This window comes from Salvia splendens, chromosome 14, assembly GCF_004379255.2.
Source record: "Salvia splendens isolate huo1 chromosome 14, SspV2, whole genome shotgun sequence".
NCBI lineage: Eukaryota > Viridiplantae > Streptophyta > Magnoliopsida > Lamiales > Lamiaceae > Salvia > Salvia splendens.
This window is the reverse complement of record NC_056045.1, coordinates 29,467,182-29,477,241: the sequence shown is the minus strand read 5'-3', so window position 1 is coordinate 29,477,241 and position 10,060 is coordinate 29,467,182. Positions and strand designations below refer to the sequence as shown.

The 10,060-nt window shown below is 34.3% G+C and overlaps 2 protein-coding genes across 2 annotated transcripts; both read right to left on the bottom strand.

The window, feature by feature from the left end:
- Positions 1-1,218: 1,218 nt before the first annotated feature.
- On the bottom strand, positions 1,219-2,389 carry LOC121763592 (putative UPF0496 protein 5). Its single transcript, XM_042159646.1, has 2 exons — positions 1,923-2,389; positions 1,219-1,827 (listed from the first exon to the last, which is right to left on the bottom strand). Exons 1-2 carry the CDS (start codon positions 2,307-2,309, stop codon positions 1,381-1,383), a joined length of 834 nt encoding a protein of 277 aa, XP_042015580.1. The 5' UTR covers positions 2,310-2,389; the 3' UTR covers positions 1,219-1,380.
- Positions 2,390-8,279: 5,890 nt separating this feature from the next.
- On the bottom strand, positions 8,280-9,794 carry LOC121763593. The gene is made up of 2 exons (XM_042159647.1): positions 8,721-9,794; positions 8,280-8,507 (listed from the first exon to the last, which is right to left on the bottom strand). The coding sequence occupies exon 1, from the start codon at positions 9,751-9,753 to the stop codon at positions 9,076-9,078; it is 678 nt and encodes a 225-aa protein (XP_042015581.1). The 5' UTR covers positions 9,754-9,794; the 3' UTR covers positions 8,280-8,507; positions 8,721-9,075.
- Positions 9,795-10,060: the final 266 nt, after the last annotated feature.

Genomic DNA, 10,060 nt, shown 5'->3' with positions numbered 1-10,060 from the left:
GTCGTTGGGATACACCCAGGCGACAAACCGATCACTTCCGGCAGCAGCGCAGCCCACGCCCGAGCACACAACCTTGGCGCCCTGAAATCATGGGGTTTGAAGAAAATATGGTGGATGAAGAATTTTAACAACAGCCTAGTGCAAGGCGCCACTTTTCCTATACTGAGTTGCCCTTCCTCTGCTACAATTTCCAAATTTGGATTTGAACTGAAATGCACCATTTCAGAAATTGTTGGAGATTACAGGTAGACTTTTTTCTCAATCTGCTAGGAGTAGTTTTTATCTCTGAAGTCTATGTTGAGACTTGGGTTGAGTGAATTGGCTGCTTCGGTTGAAACAATGGTATACTAACAAGAAAATAGATCTGTGTTAATTCTTAACTTGGGAATGTGAGATTTGTTGTTATATATTGATGTTGAAATCATGGAATCAAATCATAATATGAAGTATGAGCTAGATTAAGTAGTGAAAATTTAGTCTTGCTTTGATTCAGGTAAAACCCATGTAAGGTATTGGATATGTTTACATACTAATATTAGTGCTTTTAGTTTGGGGGTTTTACTGTTTTAGAGTGTTTTTTAACTCTACCTCTAGCTATGCCTATGTAAGCATTCAATGATATCCCTTCCTCCCTTAATAATGAACTTTCTAATTTAGTGGGAAAAAATTCGCTCGGGATCGGATTCAAAGTCTTTTCTTTATAGCAGTAGTATCTCTTTTTTATATTATCAATTGTACATTAAAACTTGAGCTCTTTAAAAGTGTACGTATGTTTTAGAGTGCCTTTTGAACTTTTTATTATGAAAAATACAACTCCAAAATCCAGAGCCACCTGCTAATGATTTTTACAATATGCAATCTGAAAACAGTAGTGGGTTTTATGCATCAGAATATTTATTTTATAAAAAAGAAAGCTTTTATTGATGGGCTGAAACTAAAAGAAAAGCCCAGTATGGTTGCAAAAAGCATCTGGCTCACGAAAAGGTCTTTCTCTATGTTCTTTCTTAATACTATGTTAAATGTTAAGTTTGGAACCGGAAGCCATGGGGAAATCATGTTATAAGATCGAAAGTCTATTGAGGAGTTGAAAATATATTGAAGATATTGTATTGTAAAAATCAGTATTAAAGAATGTGTATACATAATAATCCCCATGGACGCTCTAATCATATTCGGACATCCATTAATTGTCCTGACTTCAGAAAAAGGAATAATACAGGGTAGAATTCAAACTGAATATATTCAAGTAAAAAGGAACAATACTAGGTAAGTACTTTTTAACCTTTTAATTAACCTTGATTATATTTCTTATTTTCTATAACCAAAAGAAATGTCTTAGCTAATTTTGAATGGAGGGAGTATTATCAAATGAATTGAGTGTTACGGATTGGTAATAATACCAACCACTTCTTTTTTAACCCACTTGAAGTCATGATTGTAAGTTTTAACTTTCTGTAGTAATTTTCCAGAGCTCCTTTTGACGGCCGCCACTTTCTTACCGTGGTCAACAGTTTTCGACAATGATTTGGTGTCGGACTCCAAGGTGCTAGCTACAAGTTGAATCTTTTTGAGATCTTCTATGCCGCAACCCGCGGCGAATATCATACGTGTTGCGATCTCCTTGTGTTTCCTGACTGCAGACTCACTCTTGCAGAGTACTGATTGGCGCCAATTCCCGAGCGCGCCAAACAGAATGGAGGCCACTGGGGCAGCCGTCGCGGCCCCTGTCACTGCCGCCCATGCCCACTCGGGATTGGCATTAGCATTAGCAATCGCAGTTGCGGCCATGCAGATTATGACCGCTGCGATGAAGAAAACAGCAGACACCTGTTGGCAAATGAAATAAAAGTAACTGTTACAATATCTCATGTTGATTATCGCTAATTGATTTGAGGATGGAACCTATGGATTTCTATCAATACCTTTTGGGAGATATTGATGCGGTCGAGCTCCTTGTTGAAGCCGTCGCGCATCGGTTTGAGCGTATTGACAATCATGGAGTGGTCTGAAATGAGACGGGATACATCATGACGGAACAAGTTGTGAGAGAAGGGAGGAGGAGGATGATGATCATGATCGTTTGCAGAGTTGTTAAGAAGTCGCTGGAGTGTTGAGCAGTACTCGAGGGAGATGAGGTTGTTGTCGTAGTGGCTGCGGACAAGATACACCAATTTCTCATTATTGGAACCGTTCTTCTGCAGCTCCTGAAACGCTGAAATAAGGTCTTCAGCCATGGCGGAAATGAGCTGCCCTGGTTGGTTGCTTCTGAGATCTATGATGGTCGTTGGCGGAGGACTTGACGGCTCCATGTGTTGGACCGCTGTGATGAGGACTTGGCCACTGCGTGTGGCGGTTGGTTGGGAGGAGAGCTGTGATGGTCGGAGAACTGAGGAAGGGCTGTGGGCTGAAGAAGAGAATTGATAAATTAAAATTTATGTGATATGCTTATTTATACATCTGCAAAAATTCAAGTTTCAAACTATGGGGACCACAAGAAAGTGACGTGGTCACACGGCAAAGTGTTGTAGCCGACATAGCATTCGGCCCACACTGCTATGCTAGTAATTTTTTTCACTTTTGTTACTCGATTTTATTTTGTTTTCCACTTTTCTTAATTACATTAGTTAGTAGTATCCTTTTATTTTAAAAGTTTTAATGTTATTTTTTTATATAATACTAGTATTTCACGCATGCTATGCACGACATATTATATTTCCTTAAAAAATCGTATATTAATATGTGGAAATAAAAAAAATATTAGATAGTCAGATAATCTTGATTAAATACATTGATCCAGAATGTGATCAAATAATACTCCGTACATAAATATATAAGGAAAATCTCTCTAAAATAATCCCTCAAAAATTGCTCCCGACATTACAGTTTTCTATATAATATAAAATTCTAAAATTTAGTAGCCAAGAGTAATTTTTTATGTGAGACAAAGATCGGATTTGGATTAGTATCCCATGTAATATGGCTGAACTCTTAATAAAATTGACCATTAATTTTAATAGCATTTATCTTATTTCTCTCAAAACTTTTTGTAACATCCTAAAAATGAATCTAGACGGAATTTACTGTTTCAGGTAAGAAATCCATGAATCAGGGCTTTTGGTGAATAAAATGGATATTAAAAATAGTAATAATTGAAAAATGTATTTGAACTAATTTTTTATAAATCTAAGATATGATGTATATTACTCCATGAATTTTAGTTAGTATGTCAAATGGAATAAATAGAAATTAAAATTTAAATGATATTTAAATAGAGAACTAAATATAGAAATAAACTAGTACTCCTCCGTAGTAATTTATTTAAACAAAACTAATCCTAGTTACCTAAGCTAAAAGTGCCGTTTATTTTCTACTCCCTCTGTTTCCTAGTATTACATTCATTTCAAGACGTTTATCATAGTAGAATCATTTTCCTATTGCTAAGTGAATACCACATATTGAAAAGAATCTTATTGAAGCTAATTTATTATACATATAAAAAGAAAAGAAAGTATCTTTCCCACATAGATACACCGTTGCAATAGTGGGAGAGGAATGGAGCAGGAGTTGTTGAAATAAAACCCAGGAGGTAACTAATGCACATGAATGAAGATGAAGAGAATAAAGGAAATGAGGAGTCCTTATTAGTTTTTTCAAAGTCTATTTAATTGGTTAATAAATAATGGAAATTGAAACATCATGAAAAGTGAAGAGTCATGAGTTCTAGTTCATGACTTTATATTGTAAAAGATATGGAGAAAGAGGGGACGGACGTTTTTTGATGAATAATATCATTTTGGCTTCCAATTGCCTAATCTCTTGAATTCTTTAGCTTTTTGGTTTTCTCCAGAAGTGGTGAGTTCTTAACCTTTATCTTCTTTTACATTCTTCCGAGTGGTGTTGTCTTTAACTCGGGTTGGTGTAGAGAGTGGTGGTTATTATCGTTGTATTTCCCAAAGAATCATACTTTATCCTATTTCCTCAATTCCATCTTTGGTTGTGCATCAGTAACTTTGTTAGGAGTTGATGAAATAAAAACCCACTAGTCTTCACAAAATGAAGCAAAGGACGAACTTATGATGGGACCCACAAGACAAGGATGGGACGACGGAGGTTGAACTTAATTAGGTGTTGATGAAATCAAACACACGAGGCGAAAACTTAATTAGGTTTACTTGAAAACACAGGAGACTGACTATATAAGGTCGGTGACCGTCGCCGTCGCATACAAAAGAAAAAAAAATATTAAAAATAATTGTAAAATGAAATAAATTTTGTGCCCCCCATGGCACAGTTGCTGTTAGCCAACCCCAAACAAAAGTAAGGGTCATACACATGTCAACATATTAGTGGTTGTTCATTAACTTTTTTATATTTAAATTGTTTTATCTATATGTTATAATTATTTTTTAGTTTAATCTTTATTTAATTTATATATTAAATATATTCAGACATAAACTAAATTTTCTTTAACTTTTATTTTTGCATATTTTGTAAATTTTAATTAATTATAAATCTGATATTAATTTAAATCATATAAAAAGAAAATATTTAATTAGGTAGGTTGGGTTGAGGTCACTGATCGAAGTCAAAATTATAATAAGTTAGGGGTTGTGTACGTGGATGTGAGAGAGATGAATATTTTACTAAAAAGTTGACTGAGGTTGGGTTGAATAGGGGTTATAGATGAGAATAGTCTAATTGTCACATAATGAGCAAAGAATGAAGCTATGGGACCCACAAGACAATGACCGGATCCAACATAGGATTTTAAATAACACAATTAGGATTTGTTGAAATAAAAAAAAATTGATCGAAATATTGTTAGTACAGAACGAGTATCATTTTTTTTATAGACTAGAAAATTAGTTTTCTAGAATAAAGAGTTTATAATTTTGAGGGATAGACCAAAATAGAATTAATCCTAATTTTAAAGAATTTAGGTAATATGAATTTCTCATAAGATTTAAGAAACTATACAATTAGATTAGCAACAAACTCAAATTTTGTAGTCTTTATCCAATTATCTCCTTCAATAAAAATAATTTACGGGCAATTTAAATTTATTTTTTATGGCCGCATAGTTTTAACTAAAATAATTTATTGATATTTAAAATTTTAAATTTTGAATTTAATTTTATAAAATTAAATCTAATATTGAAATAAAAAAATAAAATGAAAGATGACAAAGGGTGAAGAAGATAATTTTGAAATAACATAATATTTAGTACATCAATAAAATAATATCATATTGAAACAGTGAGTGAAATATTCACTCCGTCCCACAAAAATATGTGCATTCAATTTTTGGAAAGTTATACTATCAATTTAATAATGTAAGTTCCACTATCCACTAACTCTACTTTAACTATCATTCTTCTCTTCTCTCTTACTTTACCAATTCATCTCCTTTACTTTACCAATTTTATCTTAATTTTGTTGTCATCTCATCCGCCCATATATTTATGGGATGGAGGGAGTATAAATTCACCTACAAAAAATAATAAATATGAAATAAGACATTTAATAATTGATAAAGGTAAAAAAAGAAATTATGAGATATTTAATGTTAGATCATTAAAATACTAATCAAAATTATACTATAATTATTACAATTGTTGTTATACTAACAATGGAAGGGTATCTTACAATACTAGTCAAATTAGGTTAAAAAAAAGAAATTATGAGATATTTAATGTTATATCATTAAAATACTGATCAAAATTATACTATAATTATTACAATTGTTGTTATACTAACAATGGAAGGGTATCTTACAATACTAATCAAAATTTGACTATTAGTATATGGAGTAACTATTAGTACATCTATATTTGTTAATAAAAAAGGGCTGTGCTTTCCTTGTGGATTGAAAGTATAAACACATGCTACGGAATCAGGCGTGTGTTTCTTTCTATTAATAACAATGGAAGGGGTGTATTACAATACTAATCAGAATTAGACTATAATTTCTATAACTATTATTTCATTTGTTAATAACAAAAAAGGGTGTGTGCTTTATTACATCCTACTCCAGCAGCCGCCAAAATTAAATCTCCGAGTCTCCACAGAAGTTTATGGGTTGAAACTCACAACATTAATTTAGTTTTATTGATATAAAAATATAAAAGGAAAATACTGTATGGAGTGAGACAAGGCTGATGAGTGGGCCCTGACTAAAAGAAGTCTTCAAAATTCAAATGATGACAAATTGGTACCATAACTCAAACGTGCAGAAATTATTTAACAGAGTCAAAATATGAGCAGCTGCTTCCTACTCCAATTAATCCGGCCTTTCTAGGAGAGGTTAACTACACACGTACCTAAGAATAAAAATATAAATATAAATATAAATATAACCCATTTTAGTGTGTTAAGTTCAGCCAATCTACTGGTGCAAATTTAGTTCTCGGGTTTCGGGTATATCTGATCCCGAACTGATATACAGTGGGTTTTGGCTACCTGATATCCAAAATTACGGGTCCGAGTAGTTTATGTAATAATTTTTGAATTTTTTGGTATCCGAAACTCATATTCAGGCACTCGATTAATACCCGTTTATAAATTTGTGAAAAATATTTTTATCCAGGATAGAAGATAGAACATTATTTATATTCTTTCTTGTTAAATTATCATCTCTTCAATATACAATTGTGCTCTCTACATTTTATTTACAATTTTATAAATTAATGATAAAATGTTTATCCTAGTCCCTTTTTAAGTTTCGACTTATGCTAAAAAATTCTTTCCAATATTTTCCTTTCATACATAGTAGTATAATAAGGTTGGGTATTTAGATATGCAATTTGCCATAGAACATAAGTGGGTTGGGTTTTGGCAGTGAGATTGGATTGACTCGGGCTGGGTATTTGAGTAAAAGCCCGTTTTAAGCCTAAATATGAACCTGGTGTAAAGGCCCATTTTCTAATTTAAACAAAGCTCTACCGTGTGTAATAATCCAACCTTCTGGCAATTTTCACACAAATAAACTTATCTTTCAACTATTATCCAATCGTTTAAAACTTATACTCCCTCCGTCACATAGAAATATATCATATTTCCTTTTTCGTCCGTCTCATACAAATAGTCACATATCCATTTATGACAACATTTTCTCATTCTCTTTTACCTTTTCATCTATGGGCCCACCATCCACCACACAATTTCAACTATTTTTTCTCTTTCTCTCTTCCTTTATCAATTGCTCATTAAAACCCGTGCTAATCCCAAATAGTCTATTTCTATGGGACGGAGGAGTATAAAATTAAGACACTTAAAAAAAAAGGAGCAACACAATTATAGAAGATACATAGTAATATCAAGCAACCTATATATTATCATTGACTATAGTTACTATAATTTGACCTTAACTAACCATAGTTAGGAGTATCCGCCTTAACCAACTGATTAACTATGCTCTGAAGCACCAATTCTTTAGCCCACTTCATAACACTGTTGTACTTTTTCCGAAGTAATTCTTCAAAGCTCTTCCCCAATGCCCCGTCACTTTCACCTCGTCATCATCAACCGCTTCGAACAAAGATTTGATATCGAACTCCAAGCCACGAGCCGCATGGTAAACGCTACCAAAATCTGTCATGATAGGTCGAGCGACTATAATTATACGATCGGTTATCTCTTAGCGTTTCTTGACTTCAGTCTCAAGCTTCATGAGAACTGACCGGCGCCATTTCCCGAGAGCGGTAAACAGAATGGCTGCTGCATTGAGTAAAACAGAATACACTTTTTTGTAGACAGCAATGGAATGGAGCAACTTAGTGAAGTTCGTGTTCATGGATTTTGACGCCTTTTCCATCATCAGATGTTCATGGATATATCATGGAAGAAGTTTTGAAAAATTAAGGTAGGATCATTTACATGTAGCTCGTTGTCTGTAAGGTTGAGATGTTGTTGGAGTGCTGAGCAGAACTCGGGGGTGTTGAGGTTGTTGACATAGTAGGCCAGTTTTTCATTATTTGTAGCGTCGTTCTGCATAACATGAAACACCGAAACAAATTCGTCGGCCATGGGGTATATATATGGGCAGCGCCGGTTGGTTGCGTTGGAGAGTTGTGATGAGCGGCTGAGGAGGAGGACTGAGAAGGGGCTGGGGAAATTAATGTGAGGATGCTGGTGGAGATCTTTGATGGAGTAATTGTTACTCCCAAGTTATGTGTACATATATATAAATGTATATCCCTCACGATAGAAAGATCGACGAAGCTTCGCCACTGAATGTGTGGACCTTGTTACTGCTTTCTCACATAATAGATCCTTTGGTATTTAAACACCTTAATCAACAATTTATAAGCTATCAAAAAAGAGTAGTACTTCTTATAAGCTCTTAAAACAGAGTACATCCTACAAATCATGGAAGCTTTCATGGATCAAACGACAAGCGCATGCACGGGTCAAATTTTGCTCATACAACAAGGTGGTGGTCGACACTCTGACCGAGTGTGAAGATGGCTCCGAGCTGTGAGATATTGTCTGATACCTAGATCCCATATCTGAAAATTGATCAATGATATTGTGTGTGAGCATATGCATACATATTTAGAGGGTTATAAACCTCGCGCAGTTTAGTTGTGGATTTTCTTATTTATAGACTAACTAAATCATATGCAGTAATGTAAAACATCTTAGTTTAATAATTAATCATAATATACTATATCAAAATACATGGTGATCGGAATTTGAAATTCCACATTATATTGACTAACCTTTTAAGCTTGATAGTCATTGATTTCTTGTCATAAGAAGAGCATACAAACATCCAATGGATCTCTTAGAGAGTGTAGCACTGTTTCATGCTTAGGCTTCAATTAGAAGAAGCTAAAGTCTTGAAAGAAAATCAAATTCATACCAATCTATTAAGAAATGCATGGCTGTGATAAAAAAAAATACGATCAAATATAGTACAAATTAACTAATACGGAGTACTTAATAAATAGAAAAAATAAAAAAATACTACTAATAGCTAAAAATAAAAAGAATAAAACAAACTACCTAATATATATAAACAACAGAAAATAAAACAGTAGTAGTACTAAATACCTAAAAGAGAAGATAAAAGGTTCAAAGAAAGTAATGCTCTGTCCCCTTGTTCCCAACAAGAACTATGCTCTGAAGCACCAATTCTTTAGCACAGTTGATAACCCTATTGTATTTCTCATCATTCTGTAGTAATTCTTCAAAGCAATTTTCCACCGCCGCCACTTTCTCCCCATCATCAACCGCTTCCGACAAAGATTTGATCTCGACCTCCAAGCCGCGAGCTGCATTTACAATGCTATCGAGACCTGTCACGATGGGCCGGGCAACCAAAATCATACGATCTACTATCTCCTTGCGTTTCTTGAGCGCAGTCTCACGCTTCACGAGAACTGATCGGCGCCATCGCCCAACTGCAGCGAACAGAACGGGGCCCGCAGCCGCTGCATTGAATAAAAGAGAATACAGTTTCTTGGAGACAGCAACGGAATGGAGCTGCTTGCTGAGTTTCTTTTCCATGGTAATCAGTTTCATCTCCATCGTCAAATGTTTGCTATGAAGACGAGATATATCTTGAAGGAAGTTTTGAGCGATTAAGGTAGGATTATTACCAGGTTGCTGGTTGTTAGTAGGGTTGAGACGGAGTTGGAGTGCTGAGCAGAACTCGGGAGAGTTGAGGTTGTTGACGTAGTAGCTGTGGACGAACTCAACCAATTTTTCATTATTTGTAGCGTGGAACGCCGAAACAAATTCTTCGGCCATGGGATATATGGGCGGCTCGTTGGATGCGGTGGAGGAGGAGATTTGTGATGAGGAAGAGGAGTTTGATGAAATAAGCCTGCAAAGCGCGTTTATAATAATATAGAAAATGTCAATATTTTTCAATATTCAAACCAAAAAATATATACCCCGTAACGCGTTAAGTACAGGAATTTAGGAACAAAAAGTGAAATTAACAGTGGCAATTTAGCATACACGGAGTTAAGTCTAAAAATAATTAAAATAAAGATTTATTATGCTCGATTAAATTTACGAGGCTCTAAGTATTAAATAGTGTAGTAAAAGTTAA